The sequence below is a fragment of the Pseudochaenichthys georgianus genome, chromosome 18, assembly GCF_902827115.2.
Source record: "Pseudochaenichthys georgianus chromosome 18, fPseGeo1.2, whole genome shotgun sequence".
NCBI lineage: Eukaryota > Metazoa > Chordata > Actinopteri > Perciformes > Channichthyidae > Pseudochaenichthys > Pseudochaenichthys georgianus.
Genome location: NC_047520.1, coordinates 8,201,866 through 8,218,271, shown reverse-complemented (window position 1 = coordinate 8,218,271; position 16,406 = coordinate 8,201,866). Strand labels below are relative to the sequence as shown.

Below are 16,406 nucleotides of genomic sequence, written 5' to 3'. Positions count from 1 at the left end.
CGTTTGGGTAATTTCACCGTGGCAGAGGACACCGGGAATTACACGTACTGTACTTCGGCTAAAGTCCTATTAATATTACAAACCCACTCTGCAAAGGCAGTATGTTGGCTGGTGATAAGTTGAGGTTTTAAACAAGAATATTTCCAAGTTAATTCTGACCTTCGACACACCTTTTTTTCTCTTTTCCGTTTTGCACCATTTCACACTCTGTCTTTCTCTATCACACACCATGAGAACAAGCTGCATTTTAAATAGACTTTTAGAGGGGCTCAGGTGCTACTCTGCCAGGGAGATGGGTTAGATATATGAGGGTTGGGGAATTAAGACTTTCTCAGAGCACACAAAAGCCTTAAGGAGAAAATAAAAGGCTACAGAAATACATATGGATAACGCTATGCCTGTTCAAACCACAGGTGTATATTGTGCATTAAATTCCTCCACAAGGAATAGTTTCAAACTCTGTCAACTTAACTCAGCCTCCGAAAGTACTTTTGCTATAGTGCACTAAAATCTGAACTTTAACTTTTCCAGTGAAGTTGCCTAAACCTATATTTACTTTCAGCTCAGTTTAATGAAAGCAATTGACTTGAAAGTCTGTACATAAACCATGGCTTAAGGCTAGTCTAAGTTTCATTTTATTTATAGGTCTTTCATCAAATAATTGCCCTTTTATTGAATACATGAAAATTGTATACAGGTATACATTAAGGCTGAACATACAGTTTGCAGGTTATTCTGCGTATCACCTGCTTCTTGTGTGCCTATAGCATATTGAGAGTAAAGTTGGAAAGAAGAAGGACACAAGTATTTAAAGGATGTATAGAGACATGTTCAGAAACACAAATTGTTTACAACTGTACACACGTATAAGAGCGTGTCCTGTCTGATGATAGTTATATTTCTCTCTCATCTCAAGTTCCATGCATGCTTTTGTTTCAACACCTTTCACTCTTTCTCTTTCTATCTCGCTATTCTCCCCTGCCACACCCTCCCTCTGGGACTCCCATGATGCAGCGGTCATCTTCATCTTCTCATCCCTGCGTCTCCTCCTCCCGTCTTCACCGTACCATTTACCCAGCACATCGCCGCACCCCTCCGCCACTCCATGCTTTGCTCTCCCACTGGGACTCCCTTTAACAAGCGCCTGCACACCTGCCGGCGAGTGTTCGGGGGGTGGGGGAGTAGGAGGTAGAAGAGGGTGAGGGTGCGGAGGGGGTCACAGGAGGGCACACAAACACCCGTGTCTAGCCTGTTTCCCCTGACACGTCTGAAAGTATAGCGACTGAGCGCTGCCGTGACCTCCGTGACATGCCACCTTAAACACCCACCGCCGTAGCATTTAGAGCAGGGCTCTCCAACACGTCGATCGCAAGCACGGTAGCTCGCTGGCAGCTTTTCAGTAGCTCGCTGCTCGATTATCGATTATAGCGTAGTAAGGTCGCTTATTGATTTTTCGACCGCGGCTGGCCAATAAGGTTTTTTTAATTGTTTCTGTCACACGAATATCAAATTGGTCGGTGCCGCAGAGATCAAGGAACAGACGTGACAGCCGCACAGCAACACCACACACGGAGCAGTCTGCTTTCTCCAGTCCGCTCTGAATCAGGCTGCGGCTCAGAGACACAGGGAGGGATTTGTTTTTTTGAAAAACACTCGTTATCGCCATGTCAGGTTCTTGGTGGATTTAATCAAGTCTTGGATTGCAGAGTATGAAAGTCCTCTTGCTATTTTCAGTTCATACATATGTGTAAAGTTTGTGAAGGCAGAAGGAAAGTTTCCGCGATCACCGTCTCCTCTCCGTTCCTCCAAACCCGCCCCCTCCCCTAATGGCTGATAGTGACCCGATAGAAACTTTATTATTCACTTAATCACTGATTGAGATGATGAAGCTAACTTAATCTCACACATTAATGGGATTTATTATGTAACAGTAAGACAGAGAACGTAAGTGTGCACCCACAAGCACTATTGTTGTTTTTATAATGCTGTTGTAAATACTCCTGTTGTCTGCTGTGTTCAGACTCAAGTCATGTGTGTGATGCCACATTCAAGACATTCAGTGTCTTTTTTTTAACAGAAGACTGTAGCTAGAAGCTGCAGCTAGATTGCAGAAGTATTAGTTTTTTGTCACAGATATATGGAGGCTAGACCTATACAATTGGTTTATTATGGTTTATAATTTAATGTCAAGACGAAGAAGAAAAATATGGCTGAACAACTGTTCAGTGTCAATCCTGTGGAGATCTCCAAAATCATGTTCAGTTTAAGTCTCAGCAACACTCTCAACATTTCTGGAGCCTTGTAGACCCAGAAAACTATAAGAACATTCACCAAGCAGCACTGAACATGTCTGCTTTATTTGGTTCTGTTCTACAGACCTTTGTGAAGCAGCTTTTTCTGACATGAATGTCATGAAATCTAAATACAGAACAAGACTGACTGATCAACATTTAAATGACTCTATTAGAGTGAACCTAAAGTCGGTACTCCAGCATACACATATGGTGGACTCCATGCAGTGGCTGTAACTGCATGGCTGTAAAAAAAGAGTGAAATGCTTGTAAGGTGGTGATTAAGGACATGTACAGTATGTGAATTTGCAGTTATGTACTTACTATGTGGGCCATAATAATATGTGAGACATTTTCGTTTTCTTGGACCTTGATGTGAAGTTAAGATTTCACACGTGTACAAAAGTATAGCTTAATTCAACAGATGAGGGCTATGTGAATAAATGTAAGCGATGTGATGCAAGCAGCTCTTGGCCACTTTCATTTTTTCAAAGTAGCGCTCAGATGAAGAAAGGTTGGAGACCCCTGATTTAGAGACTCCCTCGCTGCAGCGCACCAATGGAAACGAGGCCACTGCTTGGCAGCCATTAAGATACTGATACTCTAATCTACCTCCACACACACACACACACACACACACACACACACACACACACACACACACACACACACACACACACACACACACACACACATTTTTTAGGATTATATAGTCAGTGTGAATAAATTAATACAAATGTTTTTGATGACCCAGGGGGGTGAAGGTTCCTCACTGACTGACTGACACACATTTTGCGAGAGCATATTCAGCTTCAAGTCAAAATACACTTTATTTCACCTTTTTTATATTTGAATCCTTTCTCTTTTTTATATTTGAATCCTTTCTCTTTTTTATATGTGGATGCTTTCTCTTCAACTGTCAAACAATATAAAGTTTAATTAGTAATTTTCTTTATTTGTAGAAATTATAGAATAGACTACAATAAAACATTCATTTATAAACAGAACATATATTATTTGTCATCCTTTGTTGAGCAAACATATTTTTTATAATTTTCTATATAACTTTCATTTAAAACATTCCTATCCATATTTTTAAATGTAAATATATGTATAGATGAGATCAGTTTTTTCCATCAGTTTCAACTTACACAACTTTACCGTGAATGTGGAACTTCAACAAATCTTTTGTTGACAGGTGTGTAGGAAGAAGCGTATCATTAAATGCAACTCATACAATTTAAATCATTAGTTTTTAAATAATGACAAACCAAGGCAAACATTAAGGGCCTGAGCTTATTATGCCTACATAAATTCAGTCAACAGTGTCTAGAAATATGTTTAAAATAATTGTAATAATTGACGGTTGTTGATGCCGTTGTCTTTTATTTAAACAGTATCATATACTTTTAATGCTGTGCAGGCACTTGCAAGCATATATTTACACCAAACACAAATATAAATGAACATTCAATTCACGGGCAACAGCTCTGGTGGACATTCCTGCTGTCAGCATGCCAATTGCACGCTCCCTCAAAACTTGCGACATCTGTGGCATTGTGCTGTGTGATAAAACTGCACGTTTCAGAGTGGCCTTTTATTGTGGCCAGCCTAAGGCACACCTGTGCAATAATCATGCTGTCTAATCAGCATCTTGATATACCACACCTGTGAGGTGGGATGGATTATCCCGGCAAAGGAGAAGTGCTCACTATCACAGATTTTTTCAGATTTATGAACAATATTTGAGAGAAATGGTTATTTTGTGTATACAGTATAGAAAATGTTTTAGATCTTTGAGTTCATCTCATGAAAAATGGGAGCAAAAACAAAAGTGTTACATTTATATTTTTGTTCAGTGTAGTTTGATGGAAACGCATCACACAGACAATAAGCTGGTCTGTTTTTATTTGTTAATAAACAGATTTAGGTGTTTTTTTCCCTCTTTATGAGTGGTTTCAAGGACACCTTTGAATTCCGGATATCTAACCGCGTGTCTCCGGCAGGGCTGTGTTTACCGTGGATCTGTACCTGCAGACGGAGCGGGTACTGATTGTCGGCGCGGAAACACAGGAAACGCAGCATGACTGGATCCAGGCGCTAACAAAGGTGACACACTTTGCATACAGCTCACACACACACTCCTCCTTTTAAAGTTTGTTTTCCTCTTAAAGTTAAAAAGAATAAAACTGTGCGATTGTGCCGCAGAATAACATTACACATTCATTTCACTCTTACTTTGCATTATTGTCCTCAGTGATCCCCTGTGCTTCTTTCAATAAGACAAGTGGTCTTACTACTGTCCCCTATTCCTTTTGTATCTCTGTAAAACCAGGCAACACTGTCATAGATAGTGGGTGGTATTGCCGCATTAGTCCATATGTCTCTCCATCTGTGTAAAGGCCTTTCTCACCTCCGTATTTCAATTTGAATCACACAACAACGGCCAAACTGAGCAGGAGATATGGAAACATAATTCAATCAGGGAGCAGAAACTGAGCATAGGGTTATTTTGACAAGCCTGCATATGTTCTGTATTTTTCAGTTTCGAGGTGATACGCCACAGTGAAAAGATTCAGAAAAAGTTCCTAATTTGTTCTCTGTTTGTGACTCGCAGTGTTTCGTCCCGTCTAAAGTGGAAGGGCTTGTGCAGAGAGAGGGCGAGCTGATTGGCAGACTGCACTACAAAGAGGGCCACGACCTGTACCACTGGAGGGTGGGCTGGTTCGTCCTGGAGGGCTCTGCGCTGCACTTCAGCTCGGGAGAAGAAGAAGAAAAGGAGGAAATGCTGCAACTCAAACAGCTACAGGAGCTCAGTAAGCATATAGCATTTTCATTTGACTATTTCTCATAACAAGTACTTTTATTTGTGATGCTTTAAATACACTGAGCAGAGAAAGGGTAACAGTAGGATAAGTTGAGTAGTAGAGTAACATATAGCACAAGTTAATAAATAAGAACAAATAAGCAAACCTCCATGTTAAAAATACAAAATAATGAATGATACATTTTCATTTAATTTGCTTTTTTTTCATATTTCGTATTAGGGTAATTAAAAAGTAATTTTAGTAGTGTAATACTTAGATTAGGTTATTGACTACATTTTATGTATACGATTGTATTCATTCCAAATCATACTCCCAACCCTGCAGTAGTGTATATAAGAACATGTTGTATTAGAATGAGGTCATTAAAGGTCAATTTAACGACATTTGCCGCCACACATCGTCAAAAATAGGTTTCCGATCTCCCTGACCTGTCACAGATTGCGGTATGAAAACATGACTACACTTATGTTCACCACAATAAATATCCGGAATAATACCAGTATGATGGTCGCCCACTCACATTCATTTTCGCCAATATCTCCACTGGCAAACAGCAGCTATTTAAAGCATAGTCAGTGTAGGGAAGCTGCCAGTCACGGGGGGGAAGGCTCAAAAGTTCACACAGACTTTGGCAGATTGATCGATGCGCCGGCGTGATGTGCGAACAGAAGGAGGGGAGAATCAATGTATCCTTTTAATCAATTTACGGCTCGACGTGGATCAAATTGTGCCAAGTGCCGCCCCGTAACCTCACCTTGGGCGAGATAAAGAACTGCAGTGGTGCTCATTTTGATTCCTGCTTTCTTCAACCACATTTGTCACAGCCGAAGCGCCAGAAGGGACTGTGTTTTGTCAGGGGGGGGGGGGGGTAAGATGGTAAGGTTCTGAAGCATTGAAAGGATCCCTTTAGGAATCACTGTCTGTGACATGGGATTAACTGTTATTTGCTCCGCACTGACACCACCACATGAAAGGTACCCCTGTGTAGCAGTGAGGGATTTAATAAATACACTTTTCAATTAAAATCACTACATGATTCCTAGCATGCAGCTGGAAAGATGCAGTCTGTTTGCCGGTTTATGGTACTTCAGGAGTTTCAAAGAGTTTCATTCATTCACTTTCATTCTCCTCCTCCGTTGGCTTTCACAAAACATTTGAATTGTAAAAGGAAATATCAGCCAATTTATTGTCATCAGTATCGCTATCAGCCTCAAATGACTAATACCATTCAGACTTTGGTTTTCACAAAATGTACATTTACAAAACCTAAGTTTTTATCGCACCGAATCAACCATTGGATCCCTAAACTGCTTCCAACCCAGCTGTGTTTATTGGAGATTTCCATCAATGCAGACGAACCACCGATGGTAACCAATCTAAAGCTTTGGCAAAGAAGGGAACGTTGTTATATTATAATAATAATAATAACTTGAATGTATATAGCGCCTTTCATAACCTCAAGGTCGCTTTACAAAGAAACATACAAGGACAAGACATAAAACATAACAACAAAAAAAAAAAACATAAACATAGAACAGGGGGCATTATGAGGTCATCAAACAGGACCTTTCAGAATAAAGAAAACACTTAATGCTCCTACTGGAAAAAATGCACTGGCCCTCTAAATCCCTCTGATTTACCATGGGAAAACATCCCAAAGATCCTCTACCAAGACGCCCACTACAAATCATGGCGAGAACAAGGCCGCAGACTTAGTTCCTTATCACACAAACATATTAAGTAATACAAAAACGTCCCGCAGTGCTGTAAGAGGGTTGCTTTGTGTTTGTTCAAACAACCATGACAAGTGTTTTGCATTTACCTGATAACTCTGTTATCTCCAGTCAATATCCATCTCTGAAGTTCTCCGCTTGTTCCTCTCTTGTTGTTGGGCTGAGATTGAAATGCGGTGCCCTTTGATGTCTGCCAAAGAGAACAAAAAGCTAATTATTTGTTCAGAGAGACTTTTGGGGATTAATTGTTTTTGCTGTTTAACTGAACATACAAATTACTTGAAGCGAAAAATAAAAAAGGCATTGATTTTCAAGAGACAGATTTCATTATCGATTCCTGTTATTTTTCTACTCCTCCCCGATTAATTGTTGGGTGGGAAAAAAAGCGTATATTCAGGTGTCTGTCAATACAAAGTCAGTGTGTTGAGTAATCAAGCAGTTAGTAACCCTTTATCAAAGACCACGTATAAAAAATACTATCCATAGATGTTCCTTGTATCTATTATTGGAGCACAACCACTGCAAACTTGAGTAAGATGAAAGTGCCAGATGTTGTTGCTTGGAGATTTGTGAGTGAACTGCACGGCTCACATCTTTTTTAATTTTTGTTGGTGTGCTTGTTGCCTTGATCCAAGCAGCTGCACGAACTCACATAAGCGATTATAGTAGATCTTTCATGTCCCTTAGCCCGGTTTTTCCTGTATATTTGCACTAGTATGATAACAAAAAAGATATACAGATGAATGCCAGCAATTCTGTCTGTTTTTCATTTCATAGTACTTTCAAACTGTAATCTTATTTAGTTGCAAACTGACCGATTTTATGGAAAGCTTGTAATTTGACAAGTTTTCAACCCCCTTTTAGTGAGTTAGCTACACCAATACTATACCCATGATTCCCATTGAAACAAGGAAATGCTGTTAAAGGGGCACACTTATGCTAATTTCCAGGTCTACTGTGACGTGTCTCCATGCTTTATTGTTCAAAATGGTCTTTATTTGTATCATACTGCCTGTGCTGCAGCACCTATTTTCACCCTCTGTCTGAAACCAGAGCCCAGTCTGCTCTGATTGGTTAGCTGGCAGGCTGTGTTGTGATTGGTCAACCGCTGAGAGATGTCCTGCCCCTTAGCCTCTAACCTACAATGTGTTGGAGCGCTAGCCAATAGAAGCGCTAGGGTTACGTAGTGATGTCGCTATGTTGCGGAAGTAAACCAAGGAGTCCAATGGAGGTGTTTCAGGCAAGGGGGGGGGGGTGTGAGTGTGTGGGAGAGAAACTCTGGGATTTAAGCCTTTGCAAAAGATTTACATGGACAAAAACCTATATAACACACTAAAGGAAAGAGAAAACCCAAACAGCATTAAAGGGCCTCACTGCAGTGGGATAAAATCCATAGCTATATTGTTCCCTTGTTTTTTTCCCACTCTACAGTAAGTCTGCACATTTGAAAGAAAGAATAAAAGCCAGATATATCAAGACAAATGCACTTATATGGGCAGGGACTGACTTAAAAAGTAAATGCCTACTTAAGAGACCTTTCAGTAAAGAGGTAATGCATGCATTTCCTGGCCAAAGCTTCCGGGCGCTTGTGCTTTTGATAGAGATTGAACAACTGCAAATGTCAAACCTAAACGTGTTACTTTGCAGTCGCTCATTGTGAATGTGCATATTTTTAGAGGCGGCATTTTCCACAACGTGTTGCCCTTTTCCCCACAGCTGTCTCCACACATACGGAGGGGGAGGAAAAGATCCAAGTCCTGCTGATGGTGGAAGGAAGAAGGTATGCAAAGCTTTGACGAACAAAGGGACTGTTAATTGGAACTTGTGATACACGGACAGGATGCATAGTGCAAGTCTGTACACTTTGATTTTGTAACCTTGTTAGTCCGAATGCACTTTACCTACTGAAACCTTATCTAATTTAATTTAAAGTCTTGCTACAGTGGAGGAGAGACATTACGTAACACAAGCCAACTGTTTCCTTTTTAAAGTAATCCAACACATTTACTGCGTTAATTGCTTTTTGTTTGTGTGTTTTTTGATGAAACCTCTTGGGAAACCCGTGCTTGTTTATCAATGCGTCTACTGTAGAAGCACTTTCTTTTGGTTGTTTAATAACGGACTTTGCTCCATTTTAGATTTAAATAAAATAAAAGATGAATGTGCAAGAAGAAATACAATACAAAGGAATAAAGATATTTTTTATAAACATGAGAAGTTTAAGTAAAATGTAAAAACAATTAAATGATAAGCATATGCTGTTAAAGCACATTTCCATAATAAATACAATTACATTTTATATAAATATTTATGATGTTGAAGTAAAAATGTCCAATAAAAGCTGAATTATTTGTATTTGTATATACCTGAGAAGTTACAGTAAAATGTGAAAGCCTTCCTACAATACATCATTAATAATACGTGATACATATATTACAATATATACAGTGGCATACTAGTTACAAATGCTGAACACCACCGTTTATAACATGGTATAACTTATTTCTCCCTCTCTTTTTTTTAACAGAACAGTTTACATCCATGGCTTCAACAGGATGGACTTTGCTCTGTGGCTCTCGACCATCACTCTGGCTGCCGGCACAGATGGAAAGGCGCTGAGCGACCAACAGCTGACCAAAAACGGCGTCCCCATTATTGTCGACAGTTGCATTGCTTTTGTCACCCAATATGGCGAGTGGCATTATACTCACAGAGAGAAAAATGTTTAAAAAGATATTTTTTTGTGACTTTTATTGTGTTTTCTCCTTGGAGGCTGATTAATCCAGTGTGCTGTGTCGTGAGGAGAATTTCCTGCTTTCTAATAGTGTAACATCTCTCTTTAAAGCATATCTTTTCTCTTTGGAAATGTAGAAAATATAGTCCAACTTCTCACTACACAAAATCTATTCCATGATTCATGCAAAAGCGCACTTATATTGTTGCATTATACAGTAAGTGCTATGAATGTAATGAGGCATTGGCATAAAAGTCAACTCCGTCTGAAATTGTAAAGTGGTACAGAAGGTTAACATACCGCGCAGCGCCAGTTTCTTTCTGCCTGCAATTTAGATTCAAATGTGCTTATGCAACGTTATTACATTCCACTACTTAGCATCTGCTAGTCTGGTTATTGCCTTATAATTGCATTTATTTATACAGAAAGACAGTATGTTCTGCCATTTGCAGAAGACACTGATTATATGGTGAAGAAAAACGTTATGAGCCAATCGTCCATTTATTCTCCCTTTTTTGCCACTTTGTAACCAGGTTTGTGCCAGGAGGGGGTCTACCAGAGGCCGGGGGACCCTGACCGCGTGGCCCTGCTCCTGGAGGAGTTCACCCGGGACGCCCGTAATGTGAAGCTGAGGGAGAAGGAGCACCAGCTGGAGGATGTGACGGATACCCTGAAGAGCTTCTTGTCCCAGGCTGAGGACGCACTGCTGACCAAAGAGCTGTATCCATACTGGGTGTCAGCGCTGGGTATGAGGGCCGTTTCTAGGGGTGGGGACACACGTTTGAAGGAGTCGCATGAAGAGCAGAAATCCATTTGACCAATCAGAATCGTGGATTCACCTGCACCGTGTAATATTTGTATATACTTGACATTCTGTTACAGTAGTTCTCTTCTGTGTCTGTTTTGTAGATGAGAAGGTGGAGAAGCAGAGAGTAAAGAAGTACTCCACTTTCATTGAGAGTTTGCCAAAGATAAACAGGTCAACCCTTGAGGCTTTGCTACAACATCTGTACAGGTACACACACACACACACACACACACACACACACACACACACACACACACACACACACACACACACACACACACACACACACGTGCATACACTCAGACGAGCTTCAAACTGCATGAATATAAATACATCAATAATTAGATGGTATATAGAATAAAGTACAAACCAAGTCAATACATAAAAAGGTTAAATAGATCTTGCACAAAACATGAATAAACCCATCTTGTGCTTTGTGTCTGTTGTATGAATGTGATCCTGTATGTAGCATTGCGGCAACTGGACACTTACTAGTACATGTTAAAAGGACACAAAGAGAGAACTTAGCTACTTTTGCTAAATCATCCATTATGGCATTAAAATAGTAAAACCATTATTAAAGTAGCTCTTGTCTTCTCCGTGTGTTTGATTGCACTGGAGGCAGGTTAGCGGGTGTATCTCCACAGATGCCTTCCTGCATCACAGCAAACTGTAACAAGTGCAAGGACTCAAAGGTCCTGCACTGTGAGCAGCCCCTGGCTTGCTGTTAGTCACCTGATGATTAGCCTGTTGTCCCTCCTGCTCCGCTAACGACCCGCTCTCCCCTCTGCTGTGTGTTTGCCTTCTGACCAATCAAGTCTCATACTTTATAGTCAGATCTCTGATTTAGTCTTGGCGGCTGCCTGTATGGCCTTCAAATGACAAACTATAAAGGAAAATGTAATTTGAATCTCCCAGTACGACATGAGTATACAATGAAGTACCAACAAAGCCTTAAGAGGTTTGTTGATATATTGTCTCAGGAAAGTTTGAAATAAACAGAAGACAGTTTTACAGATGTGAAAATATAGACATCCAATTAGAATTCACTATGGAGAGGTTCTGCAATGCCAGGGTGGTTCACTGCGGAGTCACAACATTCAGAGTGAAGAGTTTATACACATGTGGTAAGAAGAGAGTACATTTGATATATTTCTATAACCGAAAATACTTTTTGTCACTACAGCAACAAAACAATTCCTGGTTATTTGTAACATGTATTGACATTTTCCAGTTTGACAGGCTCATTATTAAACAAGGTTCAAGGTTCTTTATTTAGTCATACGCACATAGCTACAGAGTAGTTATGCCGATGACATTCTTAGATCACAGGCTCCTCCAACAGTGCTTCACAATAACACAGATAAACAGACAAATATAGTGCAAGTAAATAGTAATGCAAAAGAAAAATAGTTTAAAAAAGTGAAATAGTGCAATAAGAGTCTATATGCAAGTTATTGGAATGATATATTAGATAAATAGACAAATAATTACTAAGTGATGAATGTTATGGATGTTGTTTCAACAGTTCAGGTGTTTAACAGTCTTATTGCCTGTGGGATGAAACTGTCCCTGAGTCTGGTGGCTTTAGTCCGGATGCTGCGGTAGCGCCGGCCAGACGGCAGCAGACAGAACAGTTTGTGGCTGGGGTGATGGGGGTCTTTTATAATCCGGAGGGATTTCTTCCTGAGGCGCTGGGAGTAAAGGTCCTCCATGGATGGCAGCTCCGTCCTGGTGATGTTCTGTGCAGTTTTCACCACCCTCTCTAAAGCCTTACGGTTGAGGGCGGTGCAGCTGCCGTGCCAGGCCGTGATGCAGCCAGTCAGGATACTCTCTATGTTGCACCTGTAGAATTGTATAGTATCGTAGAGTCCATGTTGAACCTCCTCAGCTTGCGGAGGAAGAAGAGCCGCTGTCGAGCTTTTTTGGTGACGGTGGTGGTGTGAAGAGTCTATGTCAGGTCCTAAGTGATGTGGACCCAGAGGAACCTGAAGCTGCTGACTCTCTCCACCATAGTCCCATTGATGGCGATGGAGGCGTGTCCCTCTCTCTGCTGCTTCCTGTAATCCACAATCAGCTCCTTGGTTTTGCTGACGTTGAGATGGAGGTTGTTATCCTGATTCCTGGCACCAAGATGTCAGGTTTTCGACCTCCTCTCTGTACGCCGTCTCGTCACCGATCTGGCCGATGACGAGTGAACAGGGAGTAGAGGAGAGGGCTGAGCACGCAGCCTTGAGGGGCTCCGGTGTTGAGGATCAGGGTGGAGGATGTGATGTTTCCCCCCCCGCACTGCCTGGGGTCTGCCCGTCAGGAAGTTCAGGATCCAGTCACAGAGGGCGCTGTTGAGCCCGAGGTCTCTGAGCTTGATGACCAGCTTGGAGGGCACAATGGTGTTGAAGGTTGAGCTGTAGTCAATGAACAGCATTCTCACATATGTGTTCATCTGGTCCAGGTGTGAGAGGGCAGTGTAGATGGTGAGGGCTATGGCGTCGTCTGTGGACCCGTTTGCTCTGTAGGCAAACTGCAGGGGGTCCAGAGAGTCAGGGAGGGAGGAGGTGATGAATGATCACACACAGGCAATTAGCGAGTTAAAGCCCATGGCATAAATATAACCTTTTTTCTTGGTTTCTAATGTATTCAAACTGTAGGATGTTATTTACTTCTTATGTTCATTATTTTTCCTTTCACATTTAGATATTTTGACTTTATTTACAGAAACAACCAAAAAGATGCTAAAGCACAACACACTGTATATTCTGTCTTGCAGCTGCCCTACACCTCAATCTTTTTTCTCCAGCTCTAGTTGCATTTCCATACAAACACTGCTCTCTCTTTATGTCTCATTCAATGATGCTCACATTACACCTTGCTCCCTCAGAGACCTGCGGTGCATAGCAGTGATTTAGCTGCATTATGTTAATGAGGGACTTGCCTCAAATTGGAGGTCCCCATGAGATGAAGACTTGGTTAGGGTTAGGCATGTGTTGGTTATGGTTATGGTTATGGTTAGGGTAAGTCTCCAGGAAATGCATGTAAGTCAATGTAATGTCCCCTGAAGTGGTGTGTGTGTGTGTGTGTGTGTGTGTGTGTGTGTGTGTGTGTGTGTGTGTGTGTGTGTGTGTGTGTGTGTGTGTGTGTGTGTGTGTGTGGTGTGTGTGTGTGTGTGTGTGTGTGTGTGTGTGTGTGTGTGTGTGTGTGTGTGTGTGTGTGTGTGTGTGTGTGTGTGTGTGTGTGTGTGTGTGTGTGTGTGTGTGTGTGTGTGTGTGTGTGTGTGTGTGTGTGTGTGTGTGTGTGTGTGTGTGCATTTGGGTTATTCTCACCACGTTTCTCTGTGTTTTTCAGGATTCAACAATGTTCCAACCTCAACCACATGCCGAGTGAAAAACTGGCTTCTGTCTTCTCCTCCCGCTTGTTCCAAACACGGGGACAAACCCCTCAGGAAATTAGCGTTGCGCATGACCTCATCAGCAACTACATTACACTCTTCAATGTAAGTCAAACATATTTATTTTGTTGTCATTTGATAGCATTTATAGTGTTAATGAAATCACAAGGAGACAATGAGGGTGACAATTTATACTTTTGTAATTTGGTACCCAGATTAGGTTACTGATTTCGTTCTTTCACAGTTATCTAGTATTCTAATGGAATACTTTTAGTCAGCCTCCCAACCCTGGCAATGAGTTTGTTGCATATGTCCGGAGTTAATTTAATGGCAGAAATATAACAAAAAAAAACATGCTTTGGCTGAGCATACCGACAGTTTTTGGTAGGGTTTTTTTAGGTTATATTTCAACTGTAATTACATATGTTTTAATCATATCTACTGTAATGTAATGCTTGCTGTAGATTTTGCTCCTAATTTATAGTGATGATAATCCTCAAAATCTGCTTTTATACTGTACATAATCCTTTGACAGGTGAAAAGGATTCTTTTATTTTGATATTGCATATTGAAATGTATCTTACTTTAACAATCTGGGGAACAGAACTGTTGCTGCCAAATCTCCGTAGTTGGCTTGACTTTGCTGATGGGTGTGGGGGGGGGAAATCAATGTTACCCTTGGAGAGCTGCCTGGCTTATGGGATACGCAGCACAGAGCGACTGCTAATTCCCAACAGAACGCTCGGATCCCTCTTGTTCTGACGTTTCAGGAGGAGCATTCATTCCAAATCGGTTCGGGATGCCATCATTCGCATGACAAATAGCCATTAAACCCAACCAATCACGAGCCCAGATAGCAGTGAATACACTCACCGCGACATAAAACGACATCTCGCTAATTAAAGCTCCAGTTATGTGCTGGATGTCTTCGACGGGGTCTATTATCAGGCTTAAACACACACACGCTCTGAGTTTTTCTTCCCTCCAAATCTTCTTTTCCATTTGTGGAACTCCAACAAAGCAAGTTGTTCTCTGAAAATGATAATAGTGTGAAGAAGAAAAAAAAGTTGGAATGTAAAATATCATTTCCCACACGGAGCTTTGTGGAAGAAAAGTAATCACTTGGCGCTGAGCTGTGTCAAACACTCACAGCCAACTTCCTTTTCAAAAAATTAGTTTTAGAAGTGTTAGCTGAACGACCCAATTCTACATTTTCTTGTGATGCCTTTTACTGGATTTATTCCAGTTCTCTATTTATTCGATTTAAGGAATAATTCCTACCTTAGAAAAAAAAATGTCTTCAGTTTGAATTCAGGTCTGTGTGTGTCCAACAGGTCAATGAAGAGCGGGTGTTACAGATGGAGAGAGAGAACAGTTTCATCACACGCTGGAACGACAAGAAGGACACCACAGTAAGTGGACCCGCTGAGTCCAAATGGAAATCACCCACGGGTGTTCTGTTTGTGTGTGAGTGTTCATTGATTTGCCTGCATGCATCGTGGCCTCTCAAATCTGGGATGTATTTGAACGAGGTTCCTGTTGTTCTGGGGTTAAGGGGAGCGTGCTAGGAAAAGGGGCTTTGTTCCTGTTAACCTTTACAAACCTGAGAAAAACATTTGGTTTAGAGAACTGGGGGAAAAAATAAATCTCATGCTGCTGTTGTTGTTTATTCCCGCTCCTTTCTACTTCCCCCGCCCTCCACCTCTCAGAGCACGTCTGCTGCTGTGGGTCAGGAGGGTTACTCAGTGGAAAGCAAATCGCTATTATAAAACTGTCAGAGGTGAAAAAAGGGAAAACATTTTGGTTATGGAACACACATTTGTGGGTCCTAAGCTTTTAATATAAGAAAGATATGGTAGAAAAATACAAAAGTTACACGTTTTTTGATTAAGAATAATCAGCCAGTGTAATTACAAGTCAGCATGAGGATGATTTTCTCTGGTGGGATAATGGATAAGCTTATTTTAGGGATAATTTAACATTATGGCATCATTTAAGGGGCAGTATTATGCTAATTCCTGGTTTATATTTGTATTGTGACATGTTTCCATGATGTAATGATCAAAAAGTTCTTTTTTTGCCTTCAAACTGCCTGTGCTGCAGCACCTCTTTTCACCCTCTGTCTGAAACCAGAGCCCAGTCTGCTCTGAATGGTTGCTGACCCACTGTTCTAACTGGTCAGCCGTTTAGAGATGTCCCTTCCCTTAGCATATCACGTACAATGTGTTGGAGCGCTATCCAATAGAAGTGCGAGTGAAACATAGTTATGTCACTTTGTTATGGGAGTAAACAAAGGAATCCAATGGAGGAGTTTCAGGCAGGGGGGTGTGTTTGAGAGAGAATCAATATTTAAACATTTAAATATAAATGTATTTATTTGAGATTTTCATTCAATCAATCAATAGGATACGGCTGTAATAGGCCTAAGGCCTTTTAGTCGCTCATAAATAAATGAGTAGATCACTGTTCTTTATTTACTATGGATGCTGGCAACAGTCACATAGTCCAAAGTGAAGGTGATGTTTGACCAGTAATGGTCGAGGCGGGACTTGAGACAGTTAACCGTCTTGGATGTGACAACGCTTTCTGGCAGATCATTCCACAAGTCAACCACACGCAGGCTGAAA

At 41.0% G+C, this 16,406-nt stretch overlaps 1 protein-coding gene across 4 annotated transcripts in view; it reads left to right on the top strand.

Annotated features, from left to right (window-relative positions):
- arap2 (ArfGAP with RhoGAP domain, ankyrin repeat and PH domain 2) overlaps positions 1 to 16,406 on the top strand; it is a 144,474-nt gene that overhangs the window by 108,312 nt on the left and 19,756 nt on the right. For all 4 annotated transcript variants that reach the window (XR_011644971.1, XM_034105732.2, XM_034105728.2 and 1 more), the window contains exons 17-24: positions 4,298 to 4,400; positions 4,909 to 5,107; positions 8,569 to 8,632; positions 9,380 to 9,543; positions 10,120 to 10,332; positions 10,496 to 10,601; positions 13,737 to 13,884; positions 15,114 to 15,191. Coding sequence is in view for 3 of the 4 variants with exons in the window: in XM_034105732.2 (XP_033961623.1) it covers positions 4,298 to 4,400; positions 4,909 to 5,107; positions 8,569 to 8,632; positions 9,380 to 9,543; positions 10,120 to 10,332; positions 10,496 to 10,601; positions 13,737 to 13,884; positions 15,114 to 15,191 (1,075 nt within the window). In the remaining variant the exon portion in view is untranslated. The remainder of the gene's footprint in view (positions 1 to 4,297; positions 4,401 to 4,908; positions 5,108 to 8,568; positions 8,633 to 9,379; positions 9,544 to 10,119; positions 10,333 to 10,495; positions 10,602 to 13,736; positions 13,885 to 15,113; positions 15,192 to 16,406) is intronic.